Genomic DNA, 23,408 nt, shown 5'->3' with positions numbered 1-23,408 from the left:
CCCCCCCCCCCGATACTGTATTGTTGGAAACTGAAGATTCTGATTATGTTGTTGGTATTGTTTATTTCATTTATAAAAATAAAATAAAAACAGATTAAAAAAAGAAGAAAGAAAACACTAAATGGAAAGTGCAGAAATAACAAAATTAAAGACAGAAAGCCAAACCTAGAAGAAAACAAGACGCTCAGCTCAATCACTGGATGATCTCATGATTTAGTCAGACAAAAGTTCTCGACAATGTTGCTACTGCGACAATTGAAGAGAAACTGAGGGGAAAGGTGGGAGTGCCATCCTCTAGGCATGTGTGGGAGGGAGGGCTTCCTGCCTAGAAGTCTCAGCTCTAGAAGGTTCTGACAACCGCTCTGCCCATATGTGTGATGCACAGAGTCCATGAAGAACACATGAGTACTCTTCCAGTAGCCTTCCCCAACATGGTGGCCCAATATGATTTTGACTACAACTCTCATCATCCCCAGTCAGCATGGCCGACCAGGAGTATGGAAAGATTCCATTGTTCTTTCAACAACATATGAGAAGAAACTGCGTGGCTTACTATTGGAGGCTGACCCCAAATTGCTGAGTTGGGAGAGGGGGTCTTGGTGGAGGAAGTTTCACCGGGTCAAGCGGCTTTTTCTTTTGTTTCATCCGAAGATTTTCATCATGTCTAGTGGAGGAAAACAGATTGGATATTCAAGATCAGTGTTTGATTCATACATCTTTCTGAGAACAAATTCCAAAAAGGAGTCAGATCTGAGCAAGACCTTAATTTCATAGTGGAATCTCTTCATGCAACATTAGAACATAAAACAACACCAAAATGTACCATTTGCTACTCTTAATTATTTTCCTGTTGCTAAATTATATCTCACTTTACCTGATAGCTAATACTGCCTTGTATTTTTGCATATTGTACCTATATGTAATACCATAAAATTACTAAGTAAAACAAAATAGACCTCCATTTCCTGTAGTTTTCTGTTTACAGGTCTTAAAGGAATATATTTTCAAGGAATACGTGAAAAAGCTATTTAGTTTCAGACAAAAATCCAAAAACATTGTCATGAATCTGCCCAACCAGTATGCACAGGAATGTAGAATAATCATGCAATTTTCCATTTGCCCACTCTCCTATAACGAGGAAAAAATGTCCCCAGAAGAGTGGCAAACGACACCAGTTCATCCTCCCACGACTGTTGTAGTACAGTATTGCATTATGTTTACTTGTGCAAACTTCAGATGTGGGATGGGAGCAGAGGGACACAAGAATGAGATATTCCCCAATGGTCTCAGGCATGTATTTGTGTGCATTATGTGCAGTGTGACCTGGGGCCTCCCACAGACATACAGCTGCAACTCCCCACTGGCCATTTCTTCAATTGTGGCAAGACACATGCTGCCATGATAACAGGAGCACCCTCAAGTAGCTGCAGCTATACGTTGGATGCTCCAAGTTGAATATTACTTTCTCCACATCTCTGGAAACCTTCCAGTCTTCTCTGTGAGCTGGTTTGCTGGTGGGCTGCAGCATCTGCTGGCAACTATTTTGAATATTCAAGCCATGGCAGGCGATCGCCGTGGCTTATTCTGTTGGGTGAACCCAGTGTGGGCAGCTTAACTGACGGTTAAACAACCCTTGCATAATCCTAAAAACAGCCCACGGGTTATGCAAGCGTTGTTCAACCCTGACCTAAGCCACCCCCGCTGGGTTTGCACAGCAAAAAAAGGGCAGCTAGCACACACTGCAACCCACCATGGCAGTGATCGTGCGAACCCGGTCTCTATGTCCCAACGATCCCTTCTGGCCTTTAACTCTTTAGGAAGAGAACAGTAAGAGCATCATGAATACAGCCCATGTTTCCCTGGCTACATAGCAACGGCAGAGGTCCTACTCTCCTCCTTTTTGGCATTAAAGTTATGTGAGAGAGAGACACGAACCAGCACAGCACGCTGCAAAAGAAAATGCAGTGTCACGAGAACTGCAACCTCCAACCTTAGCACTTTTTTACTCTTACTGTCCGACTTTTAAGGGAATGGACGAACCCACTCCCGTCCAGTATCAGTGAGATACTGAGATACACGAGAACTGCAACCTCCAACCTTAGCACTCTTTTACTCTTATTGTCTGACTTTTAGGGGAATGGATGAACCCACTCCCGTCCAGTATCAGTGGGTGCCTGCTGAAGCACTACCCCCTCCTTGAGCTCCCCCAGACCCATGCTAAAGCCCCTACGAGCTCGCCAAGCCACCCACACTCACCCTGGATCCCATATACAAGCACCTGACATTTTGCTGAGTTTATTTTTATGGAAAAAAGGTCATTAAAAGCACATATTAAAATATGGGCAGATCTGGACTGGGAAAGCTTGATCTACGCAATATTAGAGGCATAAATGGGCCATTTATGCCTCTAATATTGCGTAGATCAGCCTTCCCCAGCCCAAATGTGCATGGATTTAAATATGCACATTTTTAATGACCTCCTTTTCCCTGTAAAAATAAGCTCAGCAGAATGGCAGGTGCTCACGAACAGGTCACGGTGAGCGCGGGGGATGTCCGACAGGACACGAGCAGGGGCAAGCAAGGCCAGAGGCGGGTGTGGTCCAGGGGCGCAGGCAGTGGGGAGCCCAACAGATTCCTGAACCCAATTGGGCATCCGCACGATCCCTACTGACTTTATGTCCTGTAGATTGAAAGGAAAATACCAGCCTTCCCCATAGCATAGTGTTGCGTTTTCACAGCCGCGCCCCCCCCCCACTTTTCCACAGCAAGGGCTGTGACCTCCAGGACACAACACAGTGCTGCTCCACTGCAGTGCTCAATTGTGGGAGATCATTTTCCAGGCAGAGAAGCCGCACACAGAATAGGCAACTTACCCCTTGAACATTTTATATGCAAGGCTGTGGATGCGGGCCACCTCACACATTACAGATGTACATCGAATTTTTTAGATTTAGAGACTTGAAAATGTGAAGTGTTAACATCAAGCAAGGACATACTTGTTTTTGCAAACACATTTATCTCTCTCTCACACACACACACACACACACACGCACACACACACAGCTCATTAGGGAGCCACATCAGCATAACATTGGTTTGCCGCTGCATAATGTGCAAAACAATTGAGTTAAAAGCATAATCCTATCACAAGAGGGAAGTAAAATTCTTCTGGTATGCCAGCCATGTGATTATTTATTAAGTACAGAGACATGTATGGGCATTTCATTATGACATATTTACACAACAGCGTACAAAAATCTACCAGCCAGCAGCAGTGCTCCTAATCCAATGTTCACAATCATGTTTATGTAACATTGATACAAAACCAATTTCTGTCAATAGATCAAAGCATTTCCATGTAAGATGTACAGTCAGACCACATTTTACAGGTACTTCCCTCACCTAGAGATTCATATGACTTAAAAGAAATTAACAATGCCTGCAATTAAGACTGCTTTTGGAACGTGTCATTGTTCATATATTAAAGGCCCTTTTGCAGATGTGCACACAAGAGTTTAGTAGAAAGTATTGCTAAGATGTCATACTAACACATACTAGTTTGGGGAGCACCAAAGGAGTAAAACTACACTTTACTTACAGGATAATGTTTTAAGACATAAGTTCACACATGGCGTATGCATGTGGTGGTGTAAAGGAGCAGGTCTTATTTATTTATTTATTTATTACATTTATATCCCACCTTTTTTCCTCCTTAAGGAACCCAAGGTGGCATACATAATCCTCATCCATATTATCCTCACAACAACAACCCTGTGGGGTGGGGTGGGCTGAGAGTCTGTGACTGGCCCAAAGTCACCCAGTGAGTTTCCATGGCTGAGTGGGGACTAGAACCCAGATCTCCTGACTCCTAGTCCAACACCCTAGCCACTATACCACACCGGCTCCGTCTTGGACTCACATTCTCCTTCACCATATGTATAATCATTAATGTGAAACAGGACCTATGTTTAAATGCCTAAGCAAGGTAGGCATCCACTATACATTCCCTCTACTGTGAAAAAGAGGCTGATGTATCCAGTGAGTGGGACATAGGTGCATAGATGTTTATGCATAAGGTCCCAGCTCAGAATAAAGGCAAATGTGTAGAGCAGCGTGTATGCCGCAATTTCATGGCAGTGCCGAAAAAGCACAGAATGCTGAAGCAGCCAGCGCAGAATCCAGTTTTCTGAGAATCTAAATTTTATTTAAAAAAAAGGGGGGGGGGAACAAGTTTCTAAACCTTATGGCTGTGAAGATATGCTTGAAAGTGAGGGTAATACCTGCTGAAACCTCAGAAACCAGAGAGGTGGCTGGACAAGTTAGTCAGTGGTTTCGGTGTGGGGTTTTAGTGTCCCCTGATGATTAACAAAGTTATAATAAATTATGCAAAATAACAATAATTACAGAATAAATTATGCAAAATAACAATTACAGAATAAATTATGCAAAATAACAGCATATTTCCTCAACTCACATAATTGAACAGGTTGCAGAATTCAGGCTTTCTTGGTGCAGAATTTGGATTTTGGGTACAGAATTTTATTTAGTACACCCTAAATACAGCCCCAATAATATTCCTGGTGGGAGAGAAAGCATGAGCCCAACGATTACTTGGGCAGTCTGCTGTATATATAACGTAGGAGGTAGGTCCATGTGTAAGCAGATATTCTAAGCAAATATTCTAGCCCCTGCAGATACCTGTTTATTTTCTCTGTGGTTTAGTATTCAGTCCTTCTTAGACATTATTACTGATGAACAATGCAGCTTGCAGGATAAAACATAGCCAAAAATAAACCAGGCATATCAGAATTTTAATCAGCTAGAAACTAGGTGTAGGCTTTTGGAAAAATAAAAGGAAATCTTTTCACATAAGAGCACTCGAAAGAAAGAAACAATGAAAAAAAGAATTGCGAGGACTGTTTGGAATGGATCACATACCTAATAACTTCTTCAGGGATGTTAAGCTGGTCATATTTAAGGTGGTCTCTCAGGTCACTTAGGTAGTTCAGATAGATCACCTTTTTTCCAAACTTGTGACTACAAAATAGGAAAAGTGCATAAATGCAAAAATTAGTACTGGAGGGAATATCTCCTCAAAGGCTTACTTTATATTACAAAACCTAACTGCCAATATGACTTAAAATTGGACTATAATTGAAGCATCCCTGACACAAGATGCATTCATTTTTATGTGATCAAACATACACATACTGTGCTTGAGTTCAATTTGAATAAAAATGACTGTCTTCCATCTGAATGTAACTGCTATTTGCATAGATATGGAACCTTTGTTTTGAGAACTCCACAAAAAGCATTATTTTAGCGCAGCACTAAAAATGTATGAGAAAGCGAGTGTTCTGCTAAACTTACTGTTAAAGTTTCTATGTCAGTAGTTTTTAAAAAGCCATGATGCTGGCAATATGATTACATCATATGACAGCAGGTTTTATAGGCCCAGTTTATCACTACCACTATAGAATCAGAAACAGTTTCCTGTTGTCTGGTCCATTTCTGTTCTAATAATGTCTGGATGTTGGAATCACATGGGCAGGATGAATTATGTGGTGCCTTCCCATGCAAACATTGCCTGACCTCCACTGAACACGCCACTTGCACGGGCAGAAATCACATTCCCCCCACCTACATGGTTTCTCAAGGCAGATACTACCGGATGGACACTGGAAGTGGTTCCCACACATGGTATAGACTAAGGGCTCCTTCACATGGCGTGTTTTTTTGAGTGATTGTAATTCTCCATTCATGGTATTTTCCGCACACAATACACAACGTTGTTGTCTTGCAGCCACCATCCCGCACCTTCCTCATTTTCTCCATGATATTTCTGAATGCGGAAAATGTGGTATTATTTGCAGCCATGCAGTGGACCCGCCATCACCCACCAGTGTATTGCTGACATCGCTCTAGAACACGCTTTGTGTAGGCGGGTGTGGGGCGGTGCGGTGTTGACATCGCCTAGTGACAATGATCGGATGGGAGTGTCACCCTCCTGGAACAACTCTGGGAACTCTGGAAGTGCAGTATACCGGCATTTTACTAGTACAGCATGGCAGAGACCATTGCTGCTCTGAACGCTCACAATGTTGCAACCCCTCTCTGCTCAATCCTTTCTTCCGGTGTATACGCAAATGAGAAAAGTGTTACTACTTGCTTTTACAAGGAATAGTGTACAATAGTGACTTGCACACATGGGGGGGGGAGTAGACTTCTACTGTGGATTGTATACAGAAGTTGCCAAGGTAGGGGCTGGAAGCAGCGGAAGTGAAAAGGGGAGGCATGGAAGTTGAAATGGGAAAGTTCATGCCGTATGGGAGAATGGATATCCACCCAGGGGGGGTGGATAGTAGGCATACAACGCTGCTGACACCTGATAACATCCTACCAGGCTCCACCCACCAGTGTGAATGGCAGGTAGCATTATGCAGTAAAAGAAAAACCAGCTGTGTAAAGAACAGATTCAAATCCCGCAAAGAATACAATTTTTGTGAACCGCCCAGAGAGCTTTGGCTATTGGGCAGTATAGAAATGAAATAAATAAATAAATGATAAATAATCCAGAAGCAGAGAACCCAGCAAGTTGTGGAATAAAAAGCCTGGTGTGGTGAAGCCCTAACTTTATTCACAACTCAAATCTTTGCTCCCTTTTAAAGGGGGTGTTGGAAGCCATTGATTTAATATTCAATAGAGCCAAACTGAAGTCCTTGCTGTGTTTCAGGAAAAATTTTGGCAGTGTCAAAAAAAACTTTTGATGATTTTCAGCACAATTTGAGAAAATGTTTTCTTATTTGTTCACACTGCTTTCTCTCACCCTCCTCCCCCCAAATTCAATTAATTTCAGTTGACCCCAGTGATATCATTACATGGCCAAATCTGATTGGTTCAAAAGCAAAGTATCTTCATTGCAGATTGGCTGGGATCAATCATGTGACCTAACTCAGGAAGGAGGGGAGAAAAAGTAACAGAGAGAAAAACAGTGCCGAAGTGGCGGCAGCTGGGGAAATAACGGTACAGAAAAGGTATGTTTCGGGAAATATCTCGCCCACCCACCTTAAAGCACTAAAGCACTAATTCTGGCCCTGAAATGGCAACAAGAGAATATTCAAGAAAGCCCTGGCAATCAGTATGCATCAAGGACCCCTCCCCATGTGATGCATCAGCAGTGCTTCTACTCTCTAAAATCAGGTTCACAGATCTTAAAAGTTCTTTTTCACGTTTTTCTTGGCTGCATTGCCATGGGCCACAAGTTCAAAGTAACCGCATAACCCAATACAAAAACAAACCGCCTCATCACACAATATCTGGTATACCGGAATACACATAAATTAGGGTATAAAAGGACTTTAAACATTGTTCCCCTTTCTGTAAATTAATCTGAAAGGGGGATAATCTCATTCGGAATATCGTCGAATGCCTAACCACGTATGCACAGGCTCCCTCTGGTGGAAGAGAGCACAAATTAAATAAGGTTCCTGCTTTAATTAGAAGGAATTAATTAACCAAACGAGGTGGTTTCTGCTAGAAAGGAAACACTTTTACAGAATTAACACACTTGATCCTCAGTATGTACAACCTATTTAGGCCTTCCAGCATGCTCTTCCATGATAAATTAAGCATTTATGCCAGCCAATTAGCTAATTTCCCAAGAAAGGATTGTATTACACACTGAAGCAGTGCCTTAGAGAACTTACTAAATGTTATTAATACAAACAGTTTTACAATACATATAATTTGCTGTTCACCTCAGGAGAGCTTTCAGTTCTGCAAAATCCACTGCCATATGGAAGATATCACAGGATGTTTTATGATTTCACTAATTTTATTGGCACGGAACACAGCTCTTTGCCTCCCTTCCGGACTGACAGAAGCAGACTTCAAGTTGAGGGTGGATGGAAAACTTTTTAAAAGAGCTACTTTTGCAAAAGGTTCCAACCCCTACTCCCCACCCTCACAAGAATCTCTGAAGTGTTCCTTGAAATTCTCTCCCTTAAAACAGAGGATAAGAAAGTAGTTTATTTTTGGTGCAAGAGATTTTAAAAGCCAAGCATTTACTCAGTGGCCTGGGACAGATGACTATTTTCCTAGCGTTAGCCCACCATCTACAAAATAGAGATAATACTACCCTACCTCATAGGGCTATTGAAAGGATTACCAAGATAATATATGTGAAGAGCTTTGAATACTCAGGGAAAGTACTGAGACTGAATCCAGACAAGATGGAGGTATTCTCAGTGGGAGGATTTTCTGCCTGGCTACGTCATAGAATCGTAGAACAGTAGGGTTGGAAGGGCCCTACAAGGCCATCGAGTGATGTTAAACCTGTTCTAGAAGAGGCTGCACTCCCCCTAATGGATCAGGTTTGTAGTTTGGGTGGCACAGAGTTCTTTTTATCATCTTTTTGCTGATATACCAACTACATTCCTATCTGGACTGAGACAGTCTAGCTTCAGTTATCTGGTAAACCCTCGTCTCAATTACTGCAATGCATTATACATGGGGCTTTGAAAAGTGCCTGGAAAAAACTTCAGCTGGTCCAAAACAGGGCAGCAAGATTGTTAATGGGGACTGGCCAACATGATATTATGCCAGTACATTTCCATCCGCACTGGCTGCAAGTCCGTTTCCAGGCCTGATTCAAAGTGCTAGTATTAACATTCAAAGCCATAAATGGCTTGGGGCCAAGTTACCTGAAGGATTATCTCCTCCCATATACCTGCCTGGGCCCTAAGATTGTCTTCAGCGGTCCTCCTCTGGGAGCCCCACCAAATGAAGTGAGGCTACTAAGTAGAGCTCTTTTTCTGTTGTGGCACTCCGGTTGTGGAATGAGCTCCTCGGAGACGCTCACCTGGCGCCTGCCATGTGGTTATGCAGGAGCCAGGTAAACACCTTCTTATTTTCCCAAACATTTTAGTCTTTCAGTTTCTGTTGTTTTAAAACTGTTACTGTATTTTACATCTTTGCATTGCTACTAGGTTTTGTTTTGATTTTATACATCAAATTTTATTTTCTCGTGTTGTATTCTATGCTTTTAATTATTGAGAACTGCCCAGAGGGCTTCAGCTATTGGGCTATATAGAAATGTAATAAATAAATATTATTTAAATATGAAGTATTATTAAAATAAACCACAAATGTGAGTGTGTGCATGCTATGCCACACTGACTGCCTTTTGAAAAGTATTGTCACCTAATCATCACACTATCTTCTGAAGTCAGGGAGGAGACCTTTTGCAAAAAAAGCGTTCTGAAAACAACAACAACAACAACAACTGGAGATGTAAGATTCCCTTGGGGAATCACAGCCATGTAAAATAAGGCACACAGTTAGACTGGATCCAGGCAGATGAATGGCAGTGGACTTGTGCAGAGGGATGGGGAAGGAGGGGTGGGCAGCCTGGTTCTTCAGGCCCCTGCTGCCTCCACATACATTGAACACCAATGGCAGCATAAAGGATGGGCTGCAGAGTGGGTGGGGTATGCGAAGACCTTCTCCCATCCCTCTGCCATGCAGAGGGTAGGAGGTATGTATCAGACCAAAGAGCTAGCCCAAGACTAACTGCTATGGGCCAAGATGCTCATGCTGCCACCTCTGGAACCCAAAGGAAGAGCATGGTGGCTCCCTCTGACAATCCCATGATGGCAACTTTCCACAGCAAGGCCATTTCCCCCCATCCACTCAGCCTGCCTCACACCTGGCATCATCCCACATAAGTATGTCAACAGTGTGGGAGTCAATGGAATAATGGTCATTTTATTTCTATTTATATAGCCCTTCAGCGTGTTTCAAATCACCTCACATTGCTGAGGCTGAGAGAACAGTGGGTTGCCTACTGCACCCAGTGAGCGAGATTTGAACCAGGGATTTCCTGGCCCACAGCTGAGTCTCTTAGCCACACTGTTACACCAGCTCTCAGAACACAGAACTGGCATGGTCCCTGCTCAAGAGTACTTATGTTCTACGGCTGCAACCCTAAGAACAATTCCAAGGAAGTAAAGTCCTATTGAACTCAGTGAGATTTACTTCCAAGTGAACATGTTTAGGATCAGGCAGTAAGTAATACGGGAGAAATGACAGCATCCAACACCAGTGAGACTCCCGAAGTGTTTTTCATCTTGTGTATTCAATAACACAGATGTTTCTGGAAATCCACTTAACAAACAAACGTAAGTAAACTGGCCTTCAGTTAAACACAAAATTGTCTTCAGCAAGGCAATACGTACCTGATCAGAGGTTTAAAAATATTCCAAATAATTTTTATGAAGTTGGTTGGATGTACAATGTAGAGTGCTTTCAGATTTTTCTTATACCTGCAGAAAAGAAAATTAAATTGTTAGGGGACTTCTGAACGCTTCGTGCTGTAGTACAGAGGCGCTGCAATTGAAAGAAAAAAGTTCTTATTCCTGGAACATTATGCAGCATTCCTTTCAAGTACATCTAATTCAGAGGAAATTGAATGTAAAATGAAAAGAGGAAATGGTCAGTCCTGATGGAACTGAAGTAGTGAAGATTATACAGCTATTACATTACAAACTAGTATCTAAATTGTTTTGTGGGTGTAATAATAATGGGGAAAAGTCTATCTAAATGATGAAAAGATTGTGGGGGAAATGGAGAAAGAAAAAAAGAAGGGGAAAAGTCTATAAAAATTCAAGTAAAAGAAATTATTATTTTATTCCAGTTTCCACTATTCTGTTTAAAAAGAGAAGTTTCAACACTGGAATGAATGCCCAACTTCTTTAATATTTCTTTAAGTATTTGTTTCAGATATATTTTGTTTTGCATTCCTAAAGATATCTGGTAGAGATCATTGACCAAAATCAACATACCCCTAGCAGAAGCAGTTCGGTCAATACCTTTTCTTTATAAGCTATTGAGATGTCTTCACTGGAAATGCAAGTGTGACATTTTGGAAACAGTCACAGGAGAACACTACACTGTACATGACAGACACAACTGCTGTGGGTACACTACATGTAACATGTGGATGAATTAACTGTGTCTTTAAACATGTGTATTTGGGAGCCCTGGCCCAACCAGGATCCATACGTTATGTGTTTCTTGCAAGAAACATCAGGGCAACACTGGCGGGGAATGACCATCGTGTCTGCAGCAGAAACTGGGAACTTCTGCCAGCTTTGCTGTAACTACACTGAAGCCAGAATTTCCACTTATAAGCTGCTATTCTACTCCCTCCAAGTGCAGGAAACAGGATGCAGTGGGCCTCCTTAAAGAGCAGCAACATATCCCGCCCCCGTCAAACTATGTTGCTTTCTCAGGTCCCTTGGAGGCAGATTGGAATAAAACAAAACGAGCTGCAAATGGGATGATGGAAGTGAAAAGCAACAAGCCTGCATATGTGCCAGACACACAGGCACGTGCACGAAGAGATCACAGTGTAAGCAAGTTCAAAATGCCTGTCGTCCTCAAGTTCAAAATGCCCATCGTCCTCTTCCTGCTGGCTGTTGTTGCCACCATCTCACAAAGTATTTTTAAAATGAAGTTCGCAATAAGCACAGGTCAGACAACTTGAGCCATCTCGAGTGCGCTGACAGTGGTAGGGGCGGGGTAGGAAGGTTTATGAATAAGGCACTTCTTATGTCACAGTCTGACAGCTCAGGAACCAGAAGAGTCATGAAGGCAGAGACTTTTTAAATATGCCAGCCACTTTCTTTGTCTTAATAATAATATTTAGCATTTATATAAAAATTTCACGGTTCAAAGCAGTTCACGCACATTTCATCTTGTAACCATTACAACAATCCAGTAAGGTAGATCAGTACTGTTAACCCTATTGTAAATGGGTTGTCATGATTACAAAGTCATATATGCTGAACAGTAAAAATTATTACGACGACAACTCAGGAGGGACTATGGGGAGGCTATACAGTGAACACATGGCAGGGGCAAGATTCAAACTACGGACTTCCTGATTCATGGTTCAGTCCCTGAACTGCTATGCTACATGAGGTAGAGTACCTCTGCTAGATGGCTAAGAACTTTTTATTTACAATAGTTATTTATTAATTTATTAATCATACTGATATATAGCTTAATATACTTTTTAGTTCTTTGCTTTTGTCACTTTTGTCATGAGACTTAATTTTTATGGCAACAGTACCATTGTTACATTGTTAATCTTTAAAAATGATTGATTTTAATACCATTTTGTTTTAGTTAACTGTATATTTGGAAAGATGGCTTCACCATTTAGAAAGGCATTTAATAAATCTTGTAAATAAATAATTTGTACAGCAATTCTAAAATATACAAAATGCAGTCTATCCGCTCAAGCAAGAACAATTTAAAGGTCAGTCATTTAATATTCCCATTTCACAGATGGCGAACTGAGGTCAAGCAATTGCAACGTTTTCTATTTATTTTAAATTTCTATTGCCAGCTGACCCATAAGAAGCCCTCAACTTAGGAGACTTAGCAGTGATATAAATTCCTATGATATAAAATTATATCATAGGCTCAAAAATGAAAAACCACCTAAAACCCACAATCTAACATACCAAATTAACTTTATTTATAATTATGCTTTCCCATCTGAAAGAATAAAAACAAAACACCATTAAACGAGTTACTATTTAATATCATACTTATAGCATAATGAAAACCTCACACAGCATCAAAGCCACACACTACCGAGGGAGGTGGTGGGCTCTCCCACACTGGAGGCCTTCAGGACGAGGCTGGACAGCCACCTGTCAGGGATGCTCTGACTTGGATTCCTACACTGAGCAGGGGGTTGGACTCGATGGCCTTGTAGGCCCCTTCCAACCCTACTATTCTATGATTCTATGATCGAATGCACAGCTGACGCTATAACCCTACACTCTCTTACCTGGGAGTACATGTCACACTGAACGCAACAGGACATACTACTGAGTAGACATGTCTAGGACTGTGCTATGATTGAGTTTTGTGGCACTAAATACTCTTGGGGTTGGATCCAGATTAAATTAGTCATGCTTTAGTCCCACTGAAATGAATGGGGAAAGTTAGTCATGACTAACTTCAGTCCCAATGATTTTGCTTTGGCATTTGTGGTGTATAATGTCAGAGGCACTGCATACAACAGCCTACCCAAAGCAGGTACCCTCCAGATGTCTTGAACTACAACTCCCATAATCCTGAGCATTGGCCATGCATGCTGGTGGGAATTGTAGTCCAAACAATTGGAAGATACCAGGTTGGAGAAGGATGGCATAGAACTCTAAGGATGAGCAAGTGGAGTGTGCATATATCAGGAGACACCTCTTGAGGACTGGATTTGGCTGATCCCTAATTTACTATTATGTGAATATGCCAAAGGAGCAGGGCTTGAAAAAGAAGTAGTGAATCTGAGAGTATTTTATTACATCTAATTCTCCCTCCGAGGAGCTCCCGGTAACTTACAGATGATGATGTACCAGGCAGTAACATGGGAAGACAGCCCTAATTTAGTGCAAAAGATTTCCAGGACTTCCAGCTTTTGCTAGCACCACAAACAAAATCTGATGGTGTGAATATTGCTGTGTGCTTTCAAGGTTCAAGGTGGTGGGGATTCCAGCTGAGATTCTAATAACAGGTGTAAGGTTGCCTTGGTTTTGACCAATTAGCCAGTCATGGCTATGCTGTTTCCTTTTTTGTTCACCAGTTTTCTGCCCAAGCGAGGGGACAAAGGGATGGATTTCCTGCAGACATGAATACATCACAGGAGGATTCAGCAGCTCATAATCCATCAACCCAAGGAAGCCAAAGGCAATATTCTGCCTTTCCTTGCAACACTATTTCGACCCCGTAGAGTGACTGTAAATTCGGCATGCTTCTGACAGTGTCAAAAGTAAAAATGGAAGGGCACACTTACTATTTCATCTGGTAGTTCCTTCTAGGGAGAACTGAAGCCTGGTAAATATTATTATATACTAAATCATGTCACCCTCAGTAATATAGGGAACAACTAGATTTCCACACTATCAGCCTTGCTGAACAGGCAGCATAAGCTCCCAACAGCTAAATTCAGGGCAGAACTTAAGTATTACAGAAACATGGGGTTGATGCCAAAATGGGCAACCCCACATCAAGCACAGCTTACCCCACATTCTGATGTCATTACACAGAGTTTGGACAACACACCACAGCTCATCATGGTTTATGTAACCCATGGAAAGTCATGGTGCCTGCAAGCACTTGAGGGTTGTCATGTCATGCGAATCTAGTGAGCGTGGGTTATACGACATTAATCCACCTTGAATAACCCTAAAACCGACCAGGGGTTGTTCTCAAGATCTTCTACATCCGATTCCAGAAATTGTTTTCAGTGCCAGTCTCAGCTGTCGAACATGCGAACTAGAACTGAGAATTATTTTAAAAATATATAGGAGATTCTCTAATGGCTTCCATCTTTAAGTTATGGTGTTTTTTTTTAGTAACTCTTAGGGCACAATCCAGCCAAAGTTATCCATTTTAAAGTCACTTTGATTTAACTGCATGTGTAGCCAGTTATTTTATATTTGATGGGTCACAAATTGTGTGGACATGGGCTAGATTGTTGGATGTGGGGATACTGGGGGGGGATCCTTGCTCAGCCTTGAAGCTCACTGGGTGATCTTAGAACAGTATCTCTCTGCCTGAATAAACACACAAGGTTCTCACAAGGTTGTTGTGCATTTGGTGTGATGACAGCAAATTGTTCCCCTGAGCAATTTGGAAGGAAAAAGGACACGAATGTGATCAATTCTTAATTAATTTAGATTTGTGCTTTTAGAAGAGTGATTTTTAGCATAATTTAGAAAACATACTTTCTGTCAAATTCTTTATAGGCGCTTTGCAACCAGCTCAGGGAGGGCTTATTCTGACTGTTCAGTCCATAGTGAAAGTAGACAACTGTGTAGTCATTTTCCACATACTGGTCCAGTGTATACTTTAAATATCTGGAAAGAGAAGCAGCATATATCACAGTAATGCAGACACTGTATTTTCACTGTGGCTTAGGATGACATCCCTAAAAACCAGAAGAAATATACATGCCCAATAACCTAAATGTGTTATTCACCATTTGCACGGTATGCTTGTATATGTAAATTCAGACCCAAGCCCAAGGGTCAAACACACATGGCTGGGATGGGTTATCCCATGTAGAACTGGTTACTATGACAAGCTCATTCAGATATTATGAAAATATGCAGAAGAGTAGGAGGCGGACATGGTGCCATTTGATGAAATGAATGATGCTTGAGTTATGGCTGGGAATTGGAAAATGTAGAACATGATGGATAGCCTCACCGGTGATTCTTTTGGTCATAGTCTGTTGGATACGCCCGATCCCGTCTCATCTCAGAAGCTCAGCACGGTCAGCCCTGGTTAGTTCTTGGATGGGAGACCGCCTGGGAATCAGGCTTCCTGCACGGAGCAGGGTTGGACTCGATGGTCTTGTAGGCCCCTTCCGACCCTATGATTCTATGATACTTTCTATGACACGAGTGAAGAGAAGACTTACTCTAATAATCGACTGTGATTGAGCTGATAAGAAGGAGGCATACGGCAGCAACTGAAAGCAATCACCTTTCTCCCCAAATTGTCATCACCTGGAAAACCAAAGAGCTTAGTTGTCAGGGTGATAATTTCATTTTATATGCACAGGAAGCATATTTAAATGCAAAGCTCACATTTGAAGTGAAAGATTTTGGAGGAAAACAAGAGTTGTTCTAAACAGGGAGGTTACAAATTCAACTGCACATATGGTTCTGCTCACATCAGAGCTCACACAGTGCTCTGGGACAAAGGCAGTCCATAATGCACATCTCTAACCCTTTCTCCCATCTAATGCTAAGAGCTCTTGCTATAATTAAATGTTCACAAAATGTGAAAGCAACATGGAAAAGGAAAGTCATACTGTGTATTTTATGCCTGACTGAAGTTTTAATTCCCCCAAACCCTCACTTTTAAAAGCCCTTAACGTAACATTTCAAATTAATCATCTCCCTGTACAAATTGATCAATCATAAACATTAATAAGACAAATGAATACATTTAAAAGAAACTGATTTCAATCTGTTAATCAATAAAACTGATTAAGACTGAAGAAGTAAAATGAATGCCACAGCAAGCCTGTAGTATGTTCAACAAGTTAGATGAAACTATGCTTTACTGAACTATTTAAAAACTGTCAAACTGTAGAACCAACCTAGCTATGAAACACTGGAACTCTACCACTGTTTAGAAAAAAAAAAGGGTAAAACTTCAGATTTTTGATAGCTATATTATTTAACTGGTATGGAAGACATTGGCTATTAAAATATAATACAAGCACATATTTTTGAATTTGTCAAAAGGGGAATTAAATCTATATGTTTTGCTCTAGTATTGTCACAATATACGTTTATTTATTTAATTTATTTAAAATATTTCTTGGCTGCCTTTCAGGGTAGAAGCCCTCCCAAGGCATCTTACAACAATAAAATACATAAACGACAATAAAATATATAATTAATTTCATTGGTAGATAAATGGACACCATTTATTACATAATGGAATGAACAGTGCAATTTTATATCACTAGAAAGAAATCTGTTTCTCTAAAGATTAAGTATCATCACCTCACAGGTATTAACAGTGATCTCAATTCTCCAAATGCTGGTCCTTATATAGCCAAAACAACAACACCCTTGCCTAAGAGATCAGCAGGCTGCAGAAGTACAAAAGGAAAACCCTATAAAAAAATAATAATAAGAGGGGAAAGAAAAACAGACCAATGAGAACTGAGCATGCCCAGTGGCCGTGGAATGCTGACTGCCTATTGGAAGTTGTGGAGAGGAGGAAAAACAAGGGGAGGGGACCAGGAACGGAACGGGTCATCCTAGAAGAGGGCAAGGTTCCAGCCAGGCGCTCCACACTGCAACATTCTGGTGCAGGCGTCACTTGCTCCCTCTCTTTCCAACATTCAGGCGTGGGTGCAAAGCAAAATGTCAGCCGGATACCATTTTCATTTTTTAAGAATTCCTCTGGGCTTTGCACCCCAGCCATCTGCTGAAAGTCTGAGTTATTTTTGTTTAAAAAAAAAATAGGGGCAGGGAGCCTCACAGGTGTTACGAGAGGTGCAGGGCGGGGGTGTGTGCTTTGGCATCCACAACTGCTGCATGGAGACTCCGGGTCTAGACATAACCCTGAGTTTGATCAACTCTAGATCCAGGTCTGAAGAGAAATCATTTGGAACGTTCACCCCACTGCGGGCTGCTCATCTTCTAAACAATTTACACATGTAAAGCGGGCCATGTCCACTATATTGGAAAAACACACTATTGGCCACCATTTGATCATGCCTTTGCAATTGTATGCAGAGACCATCTGGCCAGAGGTGCCCGTGCCTCCTTTAGTTTATTATAACCAACAATGATTTCAGGCTTGGAGTTCTGGTCTGAGATTGCTGCATTATTGCACACTGAAGAAAGGAGAATCAGCTTCTTTCCTTTCTTTAGTACATAACTTACAAGTGTCCAATCTTCTTGAAAACCAAAAATGCTACTACTGACACTTTGAATTCTTGGGCAAGGAACTCTGGGGGAATTTCTGGTTTACTTGTTTTTCCCAATGTACCAACCAGAGTTCACCCTGGCATGTAGCTAACTGGTGAAAACACTATCAGTTATTATATTACATCCAAACCCCTCAACCACTGTATGGTTTGTTTCAAGCTGCCGGGACAGTGTTTTCTCCTCCTCATATATGTCTACATCATAAACTTGTATTTTGAAATTGCAACAAAAGCCAGAACTTTATGCTACAGTTTGCAGCTGTGATAGGCAACCTAGTGCCCTCCAGATGTTTTGGACTACTCCCATAAGCCACAGCCAGCATGGCTAATGGTCAGGAATTATGGGAGTTGTTGTCCAAAACACTTGGAGGACACCAGGTTGCTTAGCCCTTCTTAGTGGATGTGGATGGCATATAATACCCCTTGGACATCTTCCTCTGAATGATGCTAATTGTTTATCAATTGTAACATTCTAATATGGCACAAAACATTATGCCAGAGTCTAGGTAAAAGTATTATACAGGTTGCACACAGGGCCAAGCTTATACCTCACACTGATAGTCCAGTATTGAAGGCGATCATCAAATTTGAGGTCTTTATTGATTCTTCTGAAAGAGAAGAACTGTGCCCAGAAAGTCTTGAAGGAAATCTTCAAGAACACATTATGGAAAGATCTGTCCAAGGACAGAGGAAAAAAAGGCCCCTGTCTGAGACTTGCCACTAGGACTGCTCAGGTGAGGGTACAAGTTGCTTGCAAACGTCTGCAGTTGCAATGACCCCAAAAGCTGAATTAGTAAGTTTTGTGCAAAATTAGAAACAAAATTAAAAACAAAAGTTGTCTTTTAAAAAGGCCAGTTTGCTGGATCACAAGAAAGGTTCTGACTGGATTTTTTTAAAAGACAAAAATTGGGTAAACAGGGTTTGTAAACCTGTGGGATAACCCCCAATAACGTTTGAAGTGATGTTCAGGAGAGTAAGTAATTTGTCTGTTATTAAAATAGACAAAACACTGATGAGTGGCTAATATGAAAGGCTTTGGTAGAATCCTACCCTTATGCATCTCAGCTGTCCATACCCCTGGGGGAAACCAAGACACAAACAAATGAGAAGAGCTGAAGTGTAAAATAAGGGGATGGATCTGCCAAAGCCTCTATCAATAATCACACTGAGGGGGAAAAAGAGTGTTGTTGTTGTTGTTGTTTTTGAGAAAGAGACCTTTGTCTGTGTCTCATCTCACATGAGAGAAAATAGCAGAAAGTGGGAAGATCCTTGGATTGGAGGTACAGGTGTTAGAGGCCAGTTTGGAACAGCTACTCTCCAGGCCATCTGTTCACTTTTCCTTATACACAGTCTTCTACCTTAAACTTTTTACGTACAACCAAGACTGATGATATATTTACCTAAGTTTATGACTGATTTAGGTTAGATGCAAAAACAGTATAAGGGATAATAGCATGAAGTAGGAAGACGAAGTGATGTGCAAACACAAAGAAAATGCCAAACCGCTTTTCAGCAAACATACCTAAAAAGTGAATGATGTCATGCCTCGCAACATCATAATATGGGTGAGTCATGCTTATTTCAGTATGTCTGTTTGACACAGCTGCAAATGAGCCTTTGTTCTCTCCTGTATCGGCATGTTCTTCCTCATCTTTCTGTAATTCTGAAGCAAAACAAAAAATTAGGTACATTTTACATAATAATCAGGACCATTAAAAAAAAAAAAAAAGACTGTTCTTCCAATAACTTAAGTGTATATTAAGCACACCAAGAACTTCTAGAAAGAATTCTGTTTCCAACAGTAGGCAAATAGCTCCCCCTGGGAAGCCCACAAGCAGGACTTGAAAGCAACAGCCCACCTCCAACGCATGCCCCCAGCATCTGGTATACTGCCACTGATCTTGGAGGTTCCATTTAGCTAGCATAGCTAATTGCTGTTGACGGAACTAGACTGCTAGATCATGGCATTACCCAGTCCCCTTTTACAGCCATCTAAGCCAGGAGCAATAGCCACACCATATGGCAGTGAATTCCTCTAGTCAGTTATGCACCGCAAAGAAGTTTCTTTTTCCTATCCTGAATCTACTGCCGATCAATTTAATTTCATGACCTTGCGTTCTAGTGTTATTGGAGGGGGAGAAAATATCTCTCTCTGTCGATTCGGTTTTTCACCCTATGCATAATTTTACACCCCTTTCATAGTTTTATAATTAGATAAGTGTTCAAGGGTGCCTGTGAATTGATTTCACTTTAGTACCTCAGTTAGAAGGGGATCTAGTGGGATATTTACAATAGCCATTTTCAAATGGTGTTTCTGTAGCTCCTTGGAAGCAGATCAGGGATCTCTCTCAACGAGAAGATTCGTCATGGAAGCCAAGCTTCTATGAAGACAACTTCATCACTACTGCTAGTCTCCCTCTGCACTATGCAGTTACAGGAGAGAGCTGAGTGGACCTACGGTTCAGTCTTGGGGGATTTCTACACCAGCCTATAATCCTGCATTTAAAACAGGGCTTTCCACTTCTGTTTTAAATGCAGGATCACAACTGATTCCCTTTACACATGCTTCCTTCTCTGCAGATGGCCATTCCCATAGCGTTATGCTTCCGTGAAGATGCATTATACACGCTCCAGGTTCAGCAATACTTGCTCCTGGGTTCCTGCCCCTTTCCCTCTCCTTGCACATTACTGGTGGATGGGGACTGACACGCGGACAGCCCCCCACCTATCTCCCCAGGCCCTGCCTCCCTCTTCCATGCTTTTGGCCATTCCCTGCTGCTCAGCCCCTCTGCTGCCGCTCTGCCCCTCTGCTTTGAACAAGCAAGCTGAAATGGCGATGAGCCAAAATGGCACAGGAGAGGGAAGGCTGGGCACCCATCAGACCTCCATCACCACCTTCGACAGCATGACCACACCCCCAACAACCACACTCTGTGCTTCATTCACACTAGGGGAGAAATACACGGGGAGGACATGACGCTCCATTTGCATGTATCTGGAAAAAGACCCAATTTTTTTCCATTTGAGGAAAACACGGGTTAGGTGGGAGGAAATAGTGGAATAATGACTGGACAACGACGACATCATGTAATGGACCCGCACAATTCAGTGAGTGAGCAACCATGAATGCGCAATAAACTTGAGGTGTAGAGATCCCCTGGGTTCACGTGAGACAATGATGAGGCATAAAAGGCCTGGCCAGCACTCTGTGTAAACTAATCTACACCCTAGAACAGGCCCTAGAATATTCTGCCATGCACACAAGGGTTGTCAGATCTCATGAGGTCCAGACCTCTAAACGCTCAAGGGTCTGGGTGCCTGCAGGAACAGGGGACAGATCTTGGTAAATTGGGTGGTACCCTAGTTTTGTCATTTTAAGACATCTCAAGCCTCTCCTTCTTAATGGTTTCAATTGCAGGGTTATTGCCTTCTGTACTATTTGAGAGAAGGCAATAACCCTGCAATCGAAACCAGTAAGAAGGAGAGGCTTGCACTCTCTTTAGAAAGAACAAATTATATTGTGTTTTTATTGGTGTTTGCCTCTCCCACACTGTCTCTTGCAAAAAAACAGAAGAGAAAGACACTGAGATTAGAAGTCAATGATGGGGGAAAGAGCATGGTTTAAACTTTAGAATGGGGAGAAAGACTAAGGATGCACCGGCGGCCCATGAGGCCTCAACCTCGCCCTACATTGTAGTTAGGTTTTATAAAAAGCTTCTACTAGTGTCAATTTTGGTGCAATTTTCAGGGGGCTGGGTCACACTTTCCCTGCACACTGTAACCCCCCACCCCCCGGCAGAAAAAGGTCTTGAAAAAGAGCTCCTATTGGCAGTAATGGGAGGTTTTATTCAAAGCTTTATTGTTGCATGGGAGGTAAGGCCAAGGAAGCAGTTGGAGGGAAAGAGGAATGAGAGAAAAAAGGGATGAGTGAAGAAAAAGGGGAGAAAAAGGGAGAGAGCGAGAGAGAAGGGGAGAGAGGAAAACTGAGGAAGGGGGCAAAAGGATGGATTGATAGGGGTGTGAGCGTGTGTGTACGGTGGAATGCCATGCAAATGGATAGATGTGTAAAAGAGAAGGGGAGAGAGCAAGTGTGAAGTGCTGTCCTTTGCCTAAGGGAATGCTGCCATTGGGGGGGTGGGAGAGAAGGTTTCCCACCAGTAATTTAAACCAGTCCCCAGTCTTAAGAAAATATACCCAATGCACACATTGTTCCTTCCCACACCAACAGCAGCCAGGCTGAGAAGGCAATGCTGGTGTGAAAGGCTAATGTAATCAGAGTATAATTGGATCTTTTATATGTTTCTAAGGTGAAGTGAGAACCAATCACAGGAAAGAGGGGGCAGGCAGGTGGGTGGTCAAAGCCCACCTCAGAGGCCACCTCAAAGTCAAGTTAGATGTGACTGGGCAGTCATGTTTGAACAGATCCTGTTCATATACAAATTGATGGGGATCCACTTTTTACAACAAAAAGTAGCCATAGGGCAGCATCCAATGCAACACAACTACTAAAGTAAATTACAGCGCACTAGCATAAATGACCTCTAGAGCTTGGCCAATAGCATTTGTTGGCGCAATGAGTTTTCTGGGTAAATACCTCAAGCCAGCAAGCACGACTGGCGTTGTGCAAGGGGTCATTTTCACTAGCACAATGTAATTTACCGTAGCAGTCATGCTGTATTTGATGCTGCCCATGTGTTCCCCATTGGCATCACTGAACCAACTCAACCACTATAGAGTTATAACACATTGCTTTTACACTCAATGGGTATAAGAGAAACTGTACACATTAGAGGGTAAATATTGGTGTTACAGTCATTATATGGGAGATTTTCTGCATATTGGTGAATGTGTCCTCTAATAATTTTTGGAAGGGGGTTATTATAATTAGTAATATAACTATTAACACTTTGCCTGTCAATGCACGCCTTATTCTGTTGGAATATTTAAATGTTAGTGTAAACAACTTGAAACTGAATTAATCATCAGTCTTTGTGTAGCAGCAATGTTATTAATACCACAACACTGAAATCTTTAAAATATAGTAATGTCCATTTTCATGTTGCGTAAGGTATAAGGCATTTCATATATGCTAAAACTGACATACTTTAATCATGAGGAAGAGTCAGACACTAAAAAGATGGAATACATTTTACAACTATTTGGTAAAGTTCCAATGGCAAAATTAAATCAGGCATTAAGTGTGATGAAAATCTATTTTTATTCATTTAAAGAGTAGCTTGTGCCATCATTTATTAAAAGGAACACACAATGTCTATTTAATTGACAGGCAAAGTGCATTGTTAGTATCTTAAGAACATAAAAATTGTCTTTCTGGATGACACCAAGGGCCATCTAGTCCAGCAGCCAACCAGATGTTTCTGGATGTTCACAAGCAGGGTATGAAGGTGATAGCAACTTACTGCTATTTGTTCCAGACATCCAGGAGTCCAATATATCGCCTCAGACTATGGAAGCTCGTTGTTACACAGAATGATGTGCATGTACCCAGTGTCTATTTTTTGTCTTTATGTATAAGTGATGCAATGCATTTCATATTTGCTATGTAAATAGTTTTTTAAAGTCACATTTCTATATTATATGTTAAAATTGATTTTTCAGAACGATGGGCCTCCTAATGAGATGGCCATATGGCTATGCTCAGTGGAACGTCTTCGAAAGATAACACACAATCAGGCAGTCTCTAGCCCCATCCAATACTTGTCTGTTTAGAGTAATGACTCCCATTTGTGCCACAATATGTGATGATAGCACTATTCCAATATCCTAGAATTTCACGGGAAGCACATACCAATAATTCATATAAACTGTGTGTATTAAACTAACCTTCAACCTTAATAGCTTTTGGTAATAAGGT

General features: G+C 41.6%; 1 protein-coding gene across 4 annotated transcripts in view; it reads right to left on the bottom strand.

Moving 5' to 3' along the window:
- The window catches only part of ARHGAP8 (Rho GTPase activating protein 8), a 65,888-nt gene that overhangs the window by 27,057 nt on the left and 15,423 nt on the right, over window positions 1-23,408 (bottom strand). For all 4 annotated transcript variants that reach the window (XM_084811262.1, XM_084811264.1, XM_084811263.1 and 1 more), the window contains exons 3-8: window positions 19,056-19,196; window positions 15,500-15,587; window positions 14,802-14,933; window positions 10,236-10,322; window positions 4,939-5,037; window positions 554-664 (exon numbers count right to left, since the gene is read on the bottom strand). In XM_084811262.1, the coding sequence (XP_084667388.1) occupies window positions 554-664; window positions 4,939-5,037; window positions 10,236-10,322; window positions 14,802-14,933; window positions 15,500-15,587; window positions 19,056-19,196 (658 nt within the window). The remainder of the gene's footprint in view (window positions 1-553; window positions 665-4,938; window positions 5,038-10,235; window positions 10,323-14,801; window positions 14,934-15,499; window positions 15,588-19,055; window positions 19,197-23,408) is intronic.

Source organism: Heloderma suspectum, chromosome 7 (genome assembly GCF_057233095.1).
Source record: "Heloderma suspectum isolate Gila_16-S chromosome 7, 16-S_ref, whole genome shotgun sequence".
Classification (NCBI taxonomy): domain Eukaryota; kingdom Metazoa; phylum Chordata; class Lepidosauria; order Squamata; family Helodermatidae; genus Heloderma; species Heloderma suspectum.
The sequence above is the reverse complement of the archived record's forward strand: the minus strand, read 5'-3'. Positions and strand labels throughout refer to the sequence as shown.